Below are 19,706 nucleotides of genomic sequence, written 5' to 3'. Positions count from 1 at the left end.
ATAAAAAGAAAGTAAAATGTAAATTTGGTGTAGGAAGAGGAAAGAGTCCAAAATTGAAGTTAGAGCGTGGGAAGCCTGCGCCAAGGTCCTCAGAATTGACACCGGTCATTCGAGTGTTCGTGTCTGACGCTACAGTGCAATGAAATTGTTTATTTATTGAAAGATTAGATTGATTAATACATTAAACGGGAACGGAGATGACACTGTAACACTTATTTATCAAATCTTACAGCCAGCCATCACATCTTGAGCCGCTTGAACAAAAGGCCGTGGAGACATCGTTTTATCGACTTCAATAAATCGATGCAAAATCATTCCACAGCCGGAGTATAGCATCATGCCCAAGTTTGCCTGGTGCGCATTATTGAGCACTTCTGCCAGATGTAGCATAGCATTATTGAAAGAATTTTTTGTCGTTATCGAGATGTTCGGGTCATTATCAGTAGTGTCATGATTGTTGACCAGCATTTGCCATATTCCCTTGATCTCAACCGACAACTTGAACAACCCGTCGAACTCATGCTTTGTGAAAACGTGCGGATTTTGGACATCCAGCATCTTGACAGTTTCAAAAATAACGAGAAAGGTTTGTGGCCACGCATCGAAAATTGGAAGTTCGTGATAACATACGAACCCATTAGCAACATAAGTTCCTTCACCTTCCACGGCCAGGAAGTACAACTCTTCATCGTTATCCATTTCCAGCGATGTTAAGAACGGTACTGTTGCAGCCACCAAACGTCCATCCTGAACAGTAAGCACCTCAATGTTCCGTGTTGGCATTTCAATGACGTCAAATTCCGTTTGCATTTGAGGATGGAATTCTCTTAGCATCGTTTTGTTCTGCACCAAAATGCTGCCGGATGGATGCAGAAACGTGTGCTGGCATGTGAAAAACGGACTAATCTCATCGAAGCCATAAAGAAGTGCACGGCCGCAGGTATAAACTTTGTTGACTGCTACCACTCGTGCTGGACGCCCATCCTTATCCAAAACAAAATCTCCACTTTTGAGAATTGCGATAGGTTTCGGTTCCGTTGGCGTTGCAATAAGTGTTTGTGCTGTTAGACATTTAGTACCCTCATCTTTGTTATTGTCACTGTCTTGTTGTCTCGTCGGTTCTACTAGTTCGTTTTTTGCCTCGTACTCCAGCCGAGAATTGTATAGGTCTAAAGCTGCTTCTTTCATACCATTCACAAGACTGGATTCAAAGCGATTAACAACGTCTGCTATTGCCCCTAGGGTCACACTGGAATCAGCCACAGCGGGATCGTCCCAGATTGTATCTTCCCAAGCATTGAGTCGTTCATAAAACTGTTCTTTTGTGGAACTCGAAGCTAACTCAGACGCTTTTGTGCTATTGCCTCCGCGAACAGTAATCTCCAGATTTTTTTCATTAAACGATGCGGACGACGAGGACGTTTCGGAGCCAGTACAGTTGGCAGAAAACACTGACGCTAGGAATCCAGATATCCCACCCGGATTCACCTCATAATTCGACTGTCCCAATGAACCACTGATGTTCGTCATATGAAACACTACGCTACCGCCAATGTAAGCAGTCTTGATGTAGTGTGTGCCATAGGTGGAAAAGAAATATTTCCATTGGTTAACATTGTGCTCGGAATGCTTGTCGTAATTGGACGGTAATTTCTGGACAGCAGTTTTCAACTCTTCGCTCACCGGAGAAGTGTGTCCCATCTCCAACTTAATCAAACGTTTCTCGTAGACGGCCGTCAGTGTATTATTCGATCCTTGCGAAAATACATTATACCCGTCTCGATGACCGAAGCTAAACTGCCACTTTCCAAGATTCGCATTTATTTTCAACTCTCTTAATCGTTGTTCGGTCATTTCTCTCTTGGATTTAGTGACATGACACGTGAATTTCACCTCATTGTGATCAGTAGCTACAATGGAGCTGGGTATGTACAAGCCAACGGTAGCCAAATTCATATCGCCAGACGATAACACAACAAATGATGTTGGACAGTCTTTGGTCAAATCAAAGGCCTGACCTACCAAAAGATCACAAGAAATTGTGGGAGCTTCAATACCAAATGCTCGTCTCAACAACACCGCCATCTGATCGTCAGGAGCAATTTCACGAAAAAACTGAACCGTCTGCTTTTTCATCCTGGGCAAATCTTGATGATTCTTATATCCAAGTATTGACAATTTTTGCGCGAATTCGGTTGGTTTCAAACGGCAATTACTCTGCTCGTCTGGACAGAGCTGACTCCAACAAGCGGAAAGTCGGTCCCCCAACTCGGTAGTGGCATATATTTGTAATCTCAACAGGCCTTCAACAACTGAATTTAATGATGGAACGTCAACTATCGCATGGACGAATTGTTTAACCGGAAGTTTTGCTGATTGTAGTTTCGGATACGCTTCATTCAGAAGACCGTGGCCGATCGGATCCGTTCCGCTTCCAATTTTGACCAAACTTTGATAAATGTTGCGTGGAAACAAATCCCCATTCGGCAGCTGATAGTATTCCCCTATCTTTTCAAGCTCATACTCGTCAGACATATTTTCTGCAAATTCGACGTGCACGGATGCGATTCCAATGTTTTCACGAACCAACCTCTGGATTATTTCTTTCTTCGACAATGGATCTCTCTGGAATTTGGGTATCATGGAACAAAGATGCGTCAGAACTACAAGAAGGTTCGGATGTTCCAAGTCCAGTACTGCACCCGATAATTGTCGTTTTATAGCCTGCAGTAATTTTACGAATGGAGCAAATTGTCCTTCCAGCCTTTTGTCCGTAATGTTTACAGCCAACAAAATGAAATTTGGGATGAAGCCTTTCTCTTTAAATAATTTATCGACATTGGCCAACACTTTGGCATCGAATTCGAGTCCTCTTTCGGTGTCACCAAAGCCAGGTGTATCAATTACGTGTATCTGTATGAAGACATAATTATTACCGTCTTGATTAATACTTTCTTTTTTTTCTAATTCTTTTCTTCTGAGTGAACATACCTCTGAGTTCGATATTCCTAAGTTTTCCGAAGGCAACTCAATAACAAACTCCAGTATCTCCTTCGTGCATGATACGCCCTCTCCAACAGACGTAATGGGAGTGTTGAAGATATTGTTGACAATGTGTGATTTACCAGCACCAGAAAGTCCCAGCAGCAGAAGTGTTACTGAATTGGTGGACCTTTTAATCTTGTATGATTGATAGGCCGGACCCAGCGCGATGTATCCGTTAGATGCATTATATCTGGCAAAAGTCGAAAAATCTTTTCGATCCGGAACTTGAATCATTTCTACAAAAAAAATCCGTTGATTCCACTTCATATTATTTGAAAATTTAATTAAATTTAATATATGAATAACAAAGGACACGCACCAACGCACTTCGTTGCACGCACTAACGCGTTGAACTCACTCATATTGCTTGATTTGACGAAATTCTTTATTTGGATACGTTAAAGTGCTCAGGGACAAGACTGCAAATGTAAAAAAAATCAAAAACATTATTTACCAGACAACTTTTTGAGGAGTATATAAGAGTAAGGAGGACTTTTGTAAAAGTTTCTGGATCGAAAGAACTGTTTTGATTATGAAAACAAAAAGAAGATCACCCCACTCCATCGAAAGATCTGAAAGATTTTCTAAATTTCGAAATGGAAGACGATTTTACCGTTTTTCAAAAACGATTGGAGGTATTCGATGTATTGGAAATCGCGGAAGGACGGAAAAGTCGAATCTTGATCGCAGTTTTGGGTCCGAAAATTGACTAAATTTTGAAGATTTTACAGACCGTGATGTTCCGAAGACGAAACCTTACGATCAATTATTCACCCTGAGTGGATAATTCTTTCCGAAAATTTTGGTGTACAGAGAATGCAAAATCTTTTACGACGCTAAGCCAGGTCGGCATGACATTTACGAGTCAAAAGTCTAGGAGTCGATTTTGAATGCGGCACTAATCTGGCTAGTAATATCAAAGATAGATTCGTTTGTCATGAAAGGAGAAATTTTCGATAAAAAATATGTTTTGGTGCTCTACAATGAAAACGATGATCGATTGTCCATTGTATGAACACGTTTCGGTTTTTCATAGCGAGTCACACCCTGATTAATTGTAAAGTACGACGAAACAGATTAGAATTAACCTCTAACCTTATGTAGAACAGTAGAACGCTTAATTGGAAAACATTCTTTTATAAGGATTTTACTCACAATGGTCCTGTGTTCGACGAAATTTTCGTTCGAAAGCGTACTTGAAGTGATACCTCAAAACAAATGAAATATTTTGTTTCCGTGAACGTGTGTGTATGTGTTTCTGGTATTTCTTCTAAATCGAAACGATGAAGGAAACTAAATACGCTATCTAATACATTATTTGCTTTTGTTATCTTGTGTGCCAATTTCCAAATCTTGAGTGCTTACAGAAAAAAGGGAAAATTTGAAATGCTATCCCAAAAATCGTAAATTTTCTCTTTATCGAACACTATCGTATGCATCGTAAATTTTTGAAAAATTGTATGGACACTAAATTGCTACACTAGACTAGAATAGGAATCCCGGCAGCGCAAGTTATTTTCACTATGGAGAATTTTCGAGTATAGATTGTGGAAATTGCTCTCTTCACTACCGCAAAAAATCAGCGATGACACTGCCTTCGAGTCGGTCTTTTGAGATACGAAATTTAAAAATCAAAATCATTCGTTAGGAAATTTAAATTCTGCATTTCTCGAGATTTTTAATTCGAGATTTTTACGAATTTAGAAAATTTTCAAGATTTTCGAGGCGTCATTTATGGATGATCCGTAGCCATGACTTAGGTTTGCTTTCCACTTACTCCGTTTACTCTCTAAACAATTAAAAAGAGACGTGGTTTAGATAAACGGAGGCTAAACGACGTAAGTGGAAATCAAGCATTAAGGTAGCGCAACGTTGACACCACTAGGTCATTTTTTATTATTTTTCTGAAAAATGAAAGAGAAAACTAAAGTAAAACCGAGAGCAAAACGTAGAGGAGAGAAGATTCAAAAGACTCTGTTGCTTTTCTTAGTATTTTTCAAGGAAATGTGATAGAGTCAAGCAACATTTCAGCCGTTTGAACCACAACAATTTCTTTAATAATTCAATTTTCCACTTTGTGTGTCAGGTAATAATTGTCTGTCTCATGCATTCCTCGTATTTACCTTGAAACGATCACTGACTCATAAGGATCATAAGATTCATTGCTCTGAAAGCACGTTTGTTCCCGGAAGTAACAATAGAATACTCAAAGCCCTCGTAGATTTATGAATATCAAGCAGCTATAACGCCCAGGGAAATTGTTTTTGTCTATAATGTCATTGTTTGTAGAAACAACTGTTGCAATGGCAAACATGCACGATGCACAGACAGTTAAAAAGGCAATCTCACCGTTTCCCGGAGCTTTCGTAAAAATATTTTCTTGAAATTTCTCGATTTTCTCGAATTTTACTGAAAACTTTCTTGAATTTAATTGGAAGTGGCAGCGCCCGGTTTTTTTACGTTACGCTTTAGCAACGGACTAGATGCAACAGTAGAACTCACCCACAGCGCGAAGCTATTAAAATAATCTAACTAAGTCATGAGAGAAAAAAAATGAGAAACAGAACAGAGCTCTTCGCTCTTCCCTTGCCCATGGGTCGCGTGCAGCGAAATTGCAGATAAAAATTACTGTTTCGACCTCAAGTGCTAACAATTTAAAGAAAATCAATAAATTTCAAGAAAATATTTTCTCTGACGTTTCCACCGCTACTTAAAAAAGACTTACATATTGTCATCACATGATGTATGAATGAATTTGTCTCTTGAAATGCTCGAAAAGCATCCTTGACCTCAAAATTGACCTCTTGGAAAAACTGTGTCACATTTGAATTTTACGATTTGATTTCCCGCTATTTTCTCAAACATTGATAAAGAAAATGTGATAATACAGACCGGTTCGTCGGGGCTGTCAGAAGAATTTTAAAAACAAAAAATTTTTTCCTATGTTTTGTGATAAGATCAGGGTTTTTTGTACCTTCAGTTTATTGTGTGTAAATAAAGATAATGTTCTAAGTTCGGACTGTTTATCGTACCGGCATCTATAAATTACACGTGAATAAAACCGCGAACGAACTTGCGAACACATCGAATCGAATAAATTCATATCCGAAAAAGGTAAGTGACATTTCGCTTATAAAGAGTTTGGTAAATTCCTCTTGCTGAATATACGAACGACAATTGTCACCGTTTGAAATTCGCGTCCAAAATTTTTCCTTTTGAATTACACATCCGAAAACTGTCCATTTTTTCTGCTTTAACTCCATTCAGTATACATACAAAATGAGCCGACACAACGATCCAACGGTACTCAGTTTTCACGAATCCCTACTACGGCAATCGGATGTTGCACTGCTGCAAGGCCCATTCTGGCTGAATGACCATATCATCTCATTCTACCTTGAATACCTTGATATGGTTGTCTTCGAGGACAACACCGATTTGCTGTTTATCTCGCCCGAAGTGACGCAATGCCTGAAAATAGTATCCGAGAATGAGATCACCGTTTTCCTAGAACCACTGGACGCCGTCAACAAATCGTTTATTTTCTTCCCGCTGAACGACAACGACCAAGATAAGGTTGGCGGAAGTCATTGGAGTTTGCTGGTGTATTCTAAGCCGGAACAAGCATTCTATCATTTCGATTCGATGAGTCCGAGTAACGAGGTGCATTGCGAGAAATTTATACGGAAAATCAAGAACTATTTGAATGTTGATGCGGTTGTGCTACGGGCTGCACATTGTTTAGCGCAAACCAATGGCTATGATTGTGGCGTTCACGTTCTGTGCAATGCAGAAAATATAGCCCATCATGTCGTGAGTAAAGGTTCAGTTGACGGTGTGTCCAAAGTGACGAACGATTCAGTGAAGCGAATGAGAGCCGACATTATCGATATAATCAACAAATTGCAAACGGAAAAATGAAATGACGAACCCGATATGGTGACTTTGGTGCTTCCTTTATTACAAACTTCCACAACAGCCACGACAAAATTAAGAAAATTCAATAAAATGGTTCGTTGAGTGATCAGACCTGACTTTTCTTTTCCAATCCACTCAAACGGGCTCCTTGAAGCCGCCAAACACTGATTCGAGCTCTTCAGCAACAGCAAGGCACAATCGATCCTGATTCACATTCGCCACAACTTGTATACCGACTGGAAGGCCATCTTGGTCCAATCCCAACGGACATGCCGTGGCTGGTAGACCTAAAATATTGATGATTCCAGTGTAACTGAAATTGAAGGCACGGACGATCGGTTCATTGTGATACGGTGCAACAGTCGGATGTGTCGGATATAAAAACACGCCCGTTGTGCCCAGCATCGATTCGAATTCTTTCAGCAATTCCTTTTTCTCGTTGATGAGATGCTGATGCTTACTACTGCCGTACTTGACGCCCGCATTTTCGGTCAGCGCAGTCATTATGGCAATGAACGTGTGATTGGATTGACCAATGAACCATTTCGCCAACTCCCAGTACGGATTGATACGACCCTTGAGGTTCAACAGCTGTGAATCGAATTTATTGGCACTGGCTGGCGATTTCATGTTGCCCATCCACAGAACCGTTGACTTTCGCAGGCGTCGAATCTGTTTACGTTGCGGTTTCGTTTTTGATGTTGCGTCGAAATGATCGATTACTCTGTTCATTGCCATGCGGATCGACTCGTCCACCGGTGATGTCAGATTTCCTCCTAGATCGTCGGTTTGGTAAAAGATTTTGACGGAGGACACATCTACCGGTTCATCGAGATTTAATTTCGCTGCATTTTCGGCGGCCATGACTTTGAGCGCCGGTCTCAAGTCCACTGCAAAACGACTCATCGGTCCAATGCCCAAAAATGATTTCTGATCATCATGCGGCATCGGCCACTGGCCCTCATTCGAAACTATAAACTTCGACGGTTTGTGACCGAAAATTCCGTTGAAAAAGGCTGGCATTCTGATTGAGCCACCGATGTCGGATCCGATGCCGATTGGGGATCCGGACGCAGACTATTGAAATCATGAAGGAATGTTGTTGTAGTGGACCAACGGCATTTGAATATGTCAATTTCAAGAACTCACCAGTAAACACGCTTCTCCTCCACTTGAACCTCCAACAATGCGACTTGTGTCATAGGCATTTCGACTCCTACCATGCACCAAGTTATTGCTCTCCCACCACATACAAGCTTCGGACACGTTAGTTAAGGCAAATGGTATTGCTCCGGCTTTCCTCATCTGCGCCATACCGTCAGAATCTTTCGTTGCACGTTCATTCTTCCTTGCTAGTATTCCTGACGTATGCAACAGTCCTGCAATGCAATGTCATAAAAGTCATTTCTCCGATCATCAAGCAGTCATGTCTTATCTCTCACCTTCAACTGCTAAACAATCCTTTGTCGATATCGGCACACCCAAAAAAGGTTTCTCACGTTCCAATTCCTCTTCGGTGTACTTTCCCGACGCAACTAATGCATCGGCTTCGGCAGCTTCTTTCCGAGCCGAATCGAAGCGATTGTCGACCACGCAATTCAGTAAGGGATTCACTTCAGCAATTCTCGATATGAATGCTTCCAAGACCTCGACTGATGTTACCTGTAGGGGATGATTTAATCATTTAAACTCGAGGTTCAATCCGGAAAGTTAAAGTCAGAAATCGCACCTGTTTCTGACGAATTTTCCTAGCTAGTGATGTTGCAGGTTCTTTGAGTAGCGCATTGGTTACGGGCTTTACACTTTGTCCTTTACCATAAATTGCTGTTAACAGTATTCGCACGAAGGTTACTACAGCATAGTGCAGACCGCTAAGGAACTGCTTCGCTGCCATGATTGATTTTTGACGGACGTTCGACGGCTATGAATATTGATTTGATGCTGGTGCAAGCTCACTTTTTGCATGTAAAAAAATCTGTAAAGAAAATCGAAACTTGAAACTATGAAGGCGATCATTGATTAGTGAGCATTGGGGGGGGGATATGTCCATACTTCGATTGAAATAAATGTCTTCGAACATTAAAAACTAGACGACTTTGAACACTTCAGACATTAATCGACTAATTTATTCTCGTTTACTGACTCATAACATCACGACAAAACGAGGGGGAAACTACGCCAGCAAATCTTGTCCCACCTAATTCCATTGGCGGCTTATTGGCGTACTATTTCCTCCTACTGGAGCACCATTTCCTTGTATGAGTCACCAATAGGTGCTCCGTATCTGCTCGCGTATTTTCCCCCTCGCGACAAAATGATGATGATGATGATGATCGACAACCTTAGCAATTCGTTAGTATAAATAACCACAACCACAGTCGCTGAAAGTTGTCTATCTATCAATTTATGTACATCGTTGTTTCAGTAATCAATTTCCAATTATACTGTCCGGTCTCTCATATTATTCATTGTTGCATGCCTATGTTCGCTTCACAATTACTAGTTAGGTAGGTAGGTACTTTCAATGTAACGAATAAAAAAGCAATAATGTAGTGAGCAGTGAGCATGCACCACTGACACAATAGTTTTTAGATAAGTAAAACGCAATGGGAGACAACAACCTCTGATGATAGGAACGATTTAAAAAAACAAATCTGACCGGGAAAGTGAAAAAAGTTTTCCCTGAACTTGAATAGCGTACGGTCTCATGGTTGAATAACAAAACTCAAATGTGTGCACCCGCAGAAATGGTCCTTCAATTAGACAATTATAACAAGACAAATAAAATCAAAACAAAACCAAAATGTTGTCACCGGTAAAATGTGAACTTTGCTGTGACTGATTTGATTTTTCATAAGTGGTCACGATATAAACGCGTGCAATTTCCTTGTATAAACAGAATTAGTGTTAAGTAATACCTTTGGCGGTTAACCATGATTCATGAATCGAATTTTCAACAACAAAAAGAACGATAGCAGATGACTCCGTCGGCCCGAATTTTCATGTGGTGAAATTGGTGGGTCGATGTTATCGAAATTAGTTTAATAAAACGATAAATTGTGACGGTCATTTTTTGTGGTAGAGGGACAAAATCGGAATTTCTGTAGAGCAATTAACTTTTTCGGGTAAAACACATTCAATTTTGTCGAATTCAAAATGGGAATCGATTCTCGTTCCTTGTGTAATGGATCGTAAATTGTTTTTGTGTATTTATCAGTTTACCGAACAAAAAAGAAAGCTTGAGGAAGTAATGGTTACATTGTAGTACATTGAACCAATCAACCGGAAAATAATGACGGACCATGATAATCACAAAATTACGAAATTATGATAACCCGAAAAACGCGTCGCTTTCGTTCGATAAAAAAAAAATGTTTTGGTGCTTGCTCTACAATGAAACGTTGATCGATTCACTTCGTGGAAATGTGTAATTGCCGAAAATTACACAAAAAATTATTTCCATTTTGACAATTATTCCATTGTATAAACAAGTTTCGGTTTTTCATAGCCATAGTCACACCCTGATTGATGGTAAATTACGACGAATAACTGATTGGAATTTACCTCTAACTTTGTGTAGAACGCTTAATTGCCGCACATTCTTTTATAAGGATTTACTCACAATGGTCCCGTGTTTGACTAAATTTTTCTTCTGGTAATATAATGCCGGTATCTCGTTCGAAAGAGTACACTTGAAGTGATAACAAAGTGACAACTACCTCAAAACAAATGAAATATTTGGTTTCTGTGTGTGCAGTGCATGTCTGTCATGAGTATGTGTTTGTGTTCACAGCGCATAGCTATCGTTCGTCGAAGCCATATCTATTTTTACCGAAAAATTTAAATTCGGAACATTGGTAACGACATACGCGAATTTGTGTGAATATTTGTAAGAGATTTCATTGTGTTATGACATCGTATGTAGGATAGTATCTGACCAGAACGAATAGTTCTTCATTTGACGATTTTTGTGTCTCGAATCTTCTTATAAAGAAATCAATCGATGAACAGTATCGCCAGTAAAATAACAGCTTGAGCATAGTTTGTCTACCTTTGTGCACAAATTGTTTGTATAGCAAGTGAGTGGTTCTGTGGTTTCGAATATATAAAATTACCCTAAAATTGAAAATGTTCTACCTGTACAATACATGAAAATCCTGTAAATTTGCCCTTTTTGCTGATTCGTCTTTTTATATTTGTTTCAGTACAAAAATGGCATCCAAAACTCCGAATTTATTAGAACTTAAGCCTGCTTTGAACAATCAGTCAAAGACAAATGCCGACGAAACATCACCAAGCCGTTCTCCGCGCAGTTCACCGACACAAATAGGGAAACAGCTGCTGAAACCGTTGCAGAAACCGCTGCAGTTATTTTCTAGTTCTGCAACAGGTGAGTTCTTTTTTCGAAGAGTTTTTGTTATTGTCATGCTACTTGCACATTTTTGGCCGTAACTAGTGTAGGCATAGGCTTGTTCCAAGGCCATACGAATTGTCAATTTTCATCCACAGAGACATAACCTCATCAACATTTGGAAGTAAAATTTGGGTAGGCTATGTCGGGGAGGATGAAATCGTTGCTGTTCGTATAGGGAAATGATGTTTATAAACTAAGGATAGAGCGTAAAGAATGAAGTACATACAGAAAAAATTATGGCGCATCTACAGGTTAACCGAACTTTCCTATTGTCAAAGTTATTTGGAAGAAACCTTTAGCTCAGTGAAAAAGTATCTGTAGACAAATTGATCTATTTCAGTCAAGGATTACGTCAGCACGAGCACAACATGCCCACTGGCTGCTTAGGTGCTGTGGTTTTGCCCTGCCCATTCTTTACTAAGGCTTACGTCAGGTCAAGTGAGGTTGACCCGTTGAGTTGAGGATTTTTTTTTTATATATAATTCGTTTATTCAATCAAATTAAAAAATATACACAAAATTATATTCTAGATAAAGATAAATTTACAGCCTTCCAGACTTTTTCAAATTTAAGTTACGACATTTCTTTACACTTTTGTATTAATTAGTTATTAAAACTTGACAATTCAGAAAAAATGGTGAGATTTATTATTGTCTTAGAAATTTCTTTGGTGCATGTTGCCACCTGAGGATTGAAAAAAGACTCGAAAAAACAATCAATATTCTCGTTTTTTATATATATAGAAATTTGCTTAACCTAAGGGGTACGACAAAAGTCGAATGGCTATAAGTAGCCAAATCAAATCAAGATTTATCAATATGCCATGCCAGTGGCTATTATTTTTATGATCAATTACTGTCATTCTCGATACACTATCATGAGCGTCTACAAAGATAATAGTTTGGATTCATTACTCCTCAGTATTACATGGGGAGGCTTGTAAGTGCTGTTAGCAAATCGTTCATTTGTAAAATTTCCAAATTTACTTATGACAATGTTATCATGTAAATACGTTTTATTGAGCATATTCCTCGCCAAGTCATACAGGTATAGATTGAGCCTTGGCACTTTCGTGATACTGTGCAATTCTTCAGTAGATATAAACTTGAAGTTCGTTGCCGACCTTCGAAAACCCATTGCCTTGCGTAGACATTTATTCTCAAAAACTTTCAATTTCTTTATAAGATACTTAGGCAAATTATGCCAAATCGGTATAGCATACGTGAGAACCGGTCGCAATATGGTTAGATAAGTTTTAATCTTCACAGCTTGTGAAATGCCATTATTCACCCTCATAATTGGATAAAGCTTGTGCAACCCTGAGTATGCTTTCAGCAACGTTCTATTCACATGTTCGTTATGCTTAAGGTTGGGTTGTATGTGATAACCCAGATAACGAACACTTTTCTTGAATGGTATATCCGAATCATTGATTCTCAAAGCAGATACGCCTTCTGAAAGTTTCAGGTAGTTGGCCCTGCAAATAAGGAGTGCTTCGGACTTTCCGGCATTAACTCTAATCTTCCACTTTTCATAGTAGTTCTGTAGCCTGTTAAGATGGCCTTGCACATTTGATCTCGCTTTGTTTTGGGATACTCTAGTCGAGAAAGTATTCGTATCGTCAGCAAATATTGTCAAGGTAGTGTTCATATGTGTTGGCAGATCAAACATGAATATTATAAACAGTAGCGGCCCCAGTATAGAACCCTGTGGTACCCCATCGTTTACAGTTACTGGGTTCGACAATGCCTCTCCCAACTTAACCCTGAAATTTCTATCCTTGAGGTACGATAATATAATTTTGATAAGATATGTGGGGAAATTTAACTTTATCAATTTGTAAATGAGTCCATCCACCCACATTGTGTCGAAGGCTTTTTCTATGTCCAGGAAAGCAGCTATTGTAATCTTTTTGTCGTTGAAGCCAATGATTGCCTCTTCGTATAATCTCAAGAGCGCATGCATTGTCGAATGTTTGTCCCTAAAACCGAATTGACTGTTAGGCAACAAGTCGTTAACATCGCAGAAGTTCAGCATACGATTGTGCAGAACCTTTTCAAGTACTTTGCTCAAGCTATTCAAAAGACTAATAGGTCTCAAGTTTTTTGCCTCATTTGCAGGCTTACCCGGTTTTGGAATCGGTATAACATGAGCTGATTTCCAAGACGTAGGGTAATGCCCTGCGCGTAAGATACGGTTTATCAGATTTGTCAGACATTCTATCGCTGAGGGGGGAAGCTTCTTCAGAACAATGTTCGGAATGGCATCTGGTCCGCAGGATTTTTTATTCTTGAGACTCTTGAGAACGTATCGTATTTCATCAAAATCCGTTAAAAATGGGTTAGGTGGGGTAGACTCGGATAACGCTGTAAACTTGTGTATCTCAGATGTCACCAATTTTTCAAATTCTTCATCACCCATGTCCCTGTTCTGCTTGTGAATTTTGTCGTATTCGTCCGCGATTATATTCGCTTTGTCAATCGTATTACTAACAATAGTCCCGTCACTAGCTTTTAAGTTGAGTTGAGGATATTACCCTCGAATCAGGGACTATTTATGGGGAAGAATTTTCCTATATTTTCGTAAATTTTTTCGTATTTTCCCGAGTTTTTGTAAATTTTCCCAAATGATGGAAATAATTAGAAAATCTGGGAAAACATTTTCCCAAAAATCTTCCCTTCTTCGAACTGACCTGACGTGAATTTTCTGATTTTTATACTCCAAACGTCAACCAAAATCTACGCAGTTGTGCGACGTCGTTTTGTGTAGATTGCAAAAGTTTCTGGTCACAATGCTTAAAGACCTGATCTGATACATTCACATTTGCCCTGACCCAATAGATTGTGGATTTGAGCAATCTTTCACAGGACTCTCAATGATAGACGCTGTCGGCAAGTCGGTCAATTCTGCCACTTCATCGAACAATATTTTTCATGTGTCGGGGCCGAAAATGAGGGAGTTTCGAGATTTTTCTCGGGTTTTAACCATTTACATGAAAATTTTTTTGAGTATCTGTTTTGGACGATTGATTTTGGGCACTTTCGCATGTAGCCCTCACTTCGTTCGGGCTACAACAAGCGAAATGGCCTAAAAACAATCATCCAAAACAGATATACAAATAACTATTTATGGACAATGTGGTCGAAATAGTATATTTCGTACCTAGGATTGAAAGTCTTTTTTTGTCGTGTGAGAGGTTTCCAGGCAGAGCCGAAAGCGAGGTATGGAATCGAATACGCTAAAAAAGGCTTTAAGTCCACGGTACGAATAGTATTTATCATATTGGACGGAGAAAAAGTGCGACATCTGCAATCTATTCTCTGAAAAATTTGTGCAAACGTAAAATTAAGCTTATGATTCAAACGTTACATCTATGGTCACTTTTGATTTTCGCAATTCACGCCGTAAGTGCGGTCAAAATGGAAAGTGGGGAGGTCTTTCTAACGTAGCGTCATTTTCATACAAGGAAGCGTTGAATAGTTATTTTCGGTTCACTTTTTCGTCGAATCGTTCACATAAAAATCAAACTTTAGGCACACTTACGGCGTGAATTGAGCCCCAACTTTAGGTCAATCAAATACTCACCACACAAACATTTCCCAGATATTTTTCAATAACCTTTCTGTTCTGGATAGCGAACAACATCTCCAAGAAAGCCCGCTTGAGGAAAAATCGAATCATTTTTTTAGATGAATTCACGAATTCTCTTGTCCACACAATTTTTCATAGTCGGCAAAATTTGATGACTCACGATCCAAACTAAAAAAAAGAAAATCATATTTGGTCCATGTAATTTTTGGGTGTCGATAAGCATCAGCGCCACCATATCATATCTCGAATAGTAACTCTATGACTCCCATCAAATCACAAAAATTCAACAAGAAAAGTAAAGTAAAAACAAGAAAAACAATCAAAACGAAAGGTAAAAATAAACAGTAAATTGACCTGACTTCATTGACTCAAAAAGGGAAGGAGAAAAGAAAAATAATAAAAAATTCATTTGGAAAAACAATTTGGTCCATTCAATACACATACACTCTGACTGAAGAAAATAAAATGCTCCCCTAAAGGAATTTGTACGTGTACACGATGACAAGACGCTTATGTTTTCACAAATTATGTTTCCACATTGCCATACAGAAAACTTTCCATTTTCCGTTGCTCAACATTCTTTGACTGTACAGATAACGAAATTGCCAACACAACCGTTCCACAATTTGTATCACCATAAAGTAACATGGTGACATGGTCAGGTCAAATCAAAGCTTTTTTTGTTGAATGCGAAACCATAAAAATATATTTTGTCTTCTCGTTTATAAACACACCCCGGGTAATCGTTTCACTTTGTTTTCATGGCAAACAATACGGTACACGATCAACAAAAATAAATACAAAATTTCCATCAATGAATCGTTACCCAGGCACATTATACATAAGTATTCAAAGCCATTGTGTAGTTCAGTCGTTAGACACAAAATTAATGTAAAACTCAAACGGCTGTAGGCAAGAAAACAATAAAATTATTTCAAGTTCATTCTCCATTCGCTTGCCGTGTGTAAGTATATTATAAGTATACCTAGCCTATAAGCTTCTACACAAAAGGATACATTCATTGTAATTCCCGTAATAATAATCGGAAAATTGAGAGTTGAAAATTTTCACAAAAATTTTAACTTGGTTCCGGATGGTATAATTTAGATATGAATACTAAAAAATTGCTCTGCTTAATAACATAAAACGATAGGAAGTTGGCAAAACATAGAGTTGAGCAGAAAATCTCTTACCAAAAACAACACTTGATGAGGATTCCAGCCAGCAGTATCTCAAATGAATCGAGTTATTCGATATAATGCTCGTCGAATAATGGGCTGAAGATTAATTGCTAATTCTGCCAACATGCTTTAAATCTTTTAAACACTCCGGGATTATGTCCTAAGTAGGAAAACATTTAGATGTAAATCGTATGACTGATGTTGTAATCTCTGTTAAACAATCCATAGTCATATTAATCATCCTTTTACCCATTGCGTTGGGTGTTCTTCGTCTTTCCATTGAACTGAATAGTAGTGTTGGAATATGAAAGTCAGTGTAGATTGGAATGACTTTCAATGTAAAACCTTGGAGAAAATGATTCGACTTTATTTCATGAAAAAAAATGAGTTAGAAAGACTATACTTCACAGTTTGTGATTTGGGGAGTTCAGGGGTAGGTTCGACTGTTCAAAACGACTGTTCGGTGATTTCTTGATTTATTCTAAAAGGGTCGCGGTTTGATACAAATTTAACTAAATTTGCTGGTAAAATTGAGCCTAGTAACGTTGATTCCAGGGCCAAACTGTCTACCAAAAGACGCATCGGAAATTTGGTCTATGGGCGCAAAATCTTACTCTAAGAGCACAAAATCTTAGTTGAAAAGTGTTGAAATTATGTGAGATAGGCGCCAATATATGAATTTCAATGGATAGAACCAAGAGGCGCAATCGGATGCCCGATTTAACAATATGGCCACTTCTGGCCTGGTTCATTCCCTACACCTTCACTTTGGCTGGAAGCTGGGATTGATTATCCTTATTTTGTTATTAGGCTTGATTATACACTTCTAAGGAGCAATATTTTGGTCATTCAGTAACACAGTTATCAATCTATTACTTCTGTTGTTCAACTTTCTTTTTAGTTAATTTTCGACCCAAAATCTTTTACTTCAGTTATTCGAACATATATTGCATTTTATAAGAGCGCGCTAGTCGAAGCTCATCGCTATTACATTGGCCTTTGCGGTCGATAGCAGATGAGAAGCCGTTGCTAAATCGCAATCATATTTTCACGTTTTATTCACTTCATAGTACCACAGTTTATAACTCATACTATCACTCTACCCCATACGACTTTTATTATTTGTAGTTTCTAAAATAAAGCTCGAAATCAAGTTCAACATCCAGTGAGTAGTTATGAAGGAAAAATCATCGGAACAGGTACAGGTCAGTAGGTATGACGAGTCAGTTTTTCACAAATTTGTTCAAAACAAACAAAGTATAAATTTCAACTTTCAACGAAAACACAAATCGTTTTTGGAGCACAGGAGGGAACAGTAAATCGGGTATAGCATGTATGGGAACGATATTGAAGCTTGAATTTTTCCCCTCATTCCATCAGTCTTTTTTTTGTTGGGGGTTGCTAATTCATTTTTTATGTACACACATTACCCCAGCTGGCGTTGATTATCTAACTCGGTATCTTTTCAAATTCCATGCCAATACCTATTGATGAACCACCCACCGCAACATTCCGTGGGAGTAAGAGAAGAAAACAGAGGAAAATAAGAAAGAAAATACTAAAAAAAAATTCCTCAAATATTGTGGATTCAGGAGAAAAAAGCAATTTCGCGTATAGAATTTCTTATAAATTTTAATTTCAATCAAATTAAATCGACATCGACAATGAAATACGGTTAAATTGCGGAAAGAAGATTGAATAGAATGATTCGATGTATATGGTGGTTGTAAGGAGGATATAAACAAATCAATAAATAACTTACTATCCAAAAACAATTTCGACAACAAACGCGGTGTGGTTGCACGGTTAGATTTGCGTTGAACGAAAAATACCAAGTTGGCGTTATTATTGATTTCAGTGGGATCCAACGAGATAACCGTTTACAGGCAGCAAGAATATCAGCAGTTTTACTATCGAATCTATTACTTCACTTGATCTAAGTATTTTCAAGAGGTTGATTTCAAATCTTTTACAAAATTTGATTTAAACATGCTTTTTTCTACATAAGACCTCATTAGTCAGAGCTAGTCGTTTATTTCTGTTTTTTATCGATAACAGATGATAATCGACTGGAAGTGTATCAATGTCTATTTTTCAAGAAGTTTCAAGCCGTTAAATCTATTTTTACTCAATAACGCAGGTAATGCAAAATGCGTAAAACTCACACTGAAAAAAAAATCGATTGATTAATTCATCTGACTAAGCAAGCATACTTTCAGAAACACAAAAAAAAACATCTTAGGACTGAAGTGCATGACCAAAACTTTTCCTAACTAGCGTTATTTCACTACTTTGTTGCGCATTACCGATGCTCTTTAGGAAATAAAGTGCACGGTAAAGAGCACTTTACATCACTGCTTGTGACAGGGAAAATGCAATGCAGTTACCGTCCACAAACATGTAAAATGTGTTACGTCACTGCTTGTAAATGCTTGTTTAGGCATGTTCGCCTTTGGCTCGTTCAGCAAACCTCACACTTGCCTAAACAAATATTTACAAACAGTGACGTAACATACTATTTCGCACCGTGTTGCATAAAATCGTTTTTTGTAGCATCAGTCCTTAGATTTCCATACTACACGTTTTGCTTCTTCTACTAAACAATAGACAAATGCCGAAATGATTAAAAAATATAATCCTGAGACGTCTATTACGTAAGTGACATTCATTTCGATACGAGTGCGTAAAAGTATGTCAAAAAGTTGATGAAGTCCTAGATTTTGACACTAGCGAAAACTGTCGGAAAAAACCCACTCATCGACATCGCTACCAACATCACAATCTGTTATATTGTAGTTGTCAATAGCAAAAATATTGTTCCTCGACTTTCATAATGCGTTAGAAAAATCTATTATTATGGCCATTATGCCTACTAGTGGAATCAGATCAGAGACCCCGAATCGCAAGTCAAGGGCTTAGCCCAATATACAATCAGAGTGAAATTATCTCCCTCTACACTAACCCAGATTTTCCAAAGCTTTCTTCTTATCGTTAAAATCCCGCAATGGACAATTTCGATAAATTATACTGTAAGAATAAACCTAAACTCAAACAGTAATTTCACAGTTGGCTTTTGGTCATGGAAAACTGTATTATTAGCTGAACTTTATGATGTAGTTCAGTAACTTTGACCCTCCTACATTCTTTTTTTAGGTCGTAGAGGAGAGTCTAATTATTAACAGAAAGACGAAAAAAATATGGAAAATAGAACGAGCACCGTTGAACAAAATTTGTTCATTTAATATCATGTTACATGTTACCTTCAGTTACATTACAAAACTTTTATGTTCCAAAAACTCAGTAATTTTCATAATCATACCAGGAAACACAACAATTGTGGTCCCTGCGACGTGACAATTAAATCAGAAATGAATATTGTATGGAGCGGTACCTGTAGAACAAATTGAAACGAAATCGGTGATCAGAATGATGATGAATAAAATTGATTTTGTTACTGTACCCAGATGAGAGTATCTTTTCTGTAAATAGAACAATACTAAGTGCAGAATATAGTCTCGCATTTGAATGACATACATCAATCGGAAACAATGGTATAT

General features: G+C 38.2%; 4 protein-coding genes across 7 annotated transcripts in view; 2 read left to right on the top strand and 2 right to left on the bottom strand.

Annotated features, from left to right (window-relative positions):
• LOC119078736 (cytochrome b5 reductase 4) overlaps window positions 1-19,706 on the top strand; it is a 58,565-nt gene that overhangs the window by 2,211 nt on the left and 36,648 nt on the right. Inside the window, exons 1-2 of one of the 2 annotated variants that reach the window (XM_037186420.1) lie at window positions 9,371-9,979; window positions 11,169-11,353. In XM_037186420.1, coding sequence (XP_037042315.1) covers window positions 11,176-11,353 — 178 coding nt within the window. In that variant the 5' untranslated portion in view covers window positions 9,371-9,979; window positions 11,169-11,175. Of the gene's footprint in view, window positions 1-9,370; window positions 9,980-11,168; window positions 11,354-19,706 lie in introns of those variants that run through there. The other variant, XM_037186418.1, reaches the window with a different exon arrangement.
• Window positions 52-4,545, bottom strand: LOC119078725. Its single transcript, XM_037186402.1, has 4 exons — window positions 4,201-4,545; window positions 3,365-3,464; window positions 2,992-3,281; window positions 52-2,913 (listed from the first exon to the last, which is right to left on the bottom strand). Exons 2-4 carry the CDS (start codon window positions 3,405-3,407, stop codon window positions 220-222), a joined length of 3,027 nt encoding a protein of 1,008 aa, XP_037042297.1. The 5' UTR covers window positions 3,408-3,464; window positions 4,201-4,545; the 3' UTR covers window positions 52-219.
• Window positions 5,930-7,072, top strand: LOC119078780 (sentrin-specific protease 8). Its single transcript, XM_037186492.1, has 2 exons — window positions 5,930-6,159; window positions 6,313-7,072. Exon 2 carries the CDS (start codon window positions 6,325-6,327, stop codon window positions 6,964-6,966), a length of 642 nt encoding a protein of 213 aa, XP_037042387.1. The 5' UTR covers window positions 5,930-6,159; window positions 6,313-6,324; the 3' UTR covers window positions 6,967-7,072.
• On the bottom strand, window positions 6,985-10,714 carry LOC119078744 (fatty-acid amide hydrolase 2-A). Of its 3 annotated transcripts, none has more exons than XM_037186441.1 (5): window positions 10,586-10,714; window positions 8,693-8,938; window positions 8,406-8,625; window positions 8,113-8,342; window positions 6,985-8,040 (listed from the first exon to the last, which is right to left on the bottom strand). In XM_037186441.1, the coding sequence occupies exons 2-5, from the start codon at window positions 8,855-8,857 to the stop codon at window positions 7,099-7,101; spliced, it is 1,557 nt and encodes a 518-aa protein (XP_037042336.1). In that variant the 5' UTR covers window positions 8,858-8,938; window positions 10,586-10,714; the 3' UTR covers window positions 6,985-7,098. The 3 variants fall into 3 exon arrangements, with proteins under 3 accessions (XP_037042336.1, XP_037042335.1, XP_037042338.1); XM_037186440.1 differs by having other exon boundaries at window positions 10,528-10,685; XM_037186443.1 differs by lacking the exon at window positions 10,586-10,714 and adding an exon at window positions 9,161-9,178.

This window comes from Bradysia coprophila, unplaced genomic scaffold, assembly GCF_014529535.1.
Source record: "Bradysia coprophila strain Holo2 unplaced genomic scaffold, BU_Bcop_v1 contig_297, whole genome shotgun sequence".
Classification (NCBI taxonomy): domain Eukaryota; kingdom Metazoa; phylum Arthropoda; class Insecta; order Diptera; family Sciaridae; genus Bradysia; species Bradysia coprophila.
The sequence above is the reverse complement of the archived record's forward strand: the minus strand, read 5'-3'. Positions and strand labels throughout refer to the sequence as shown.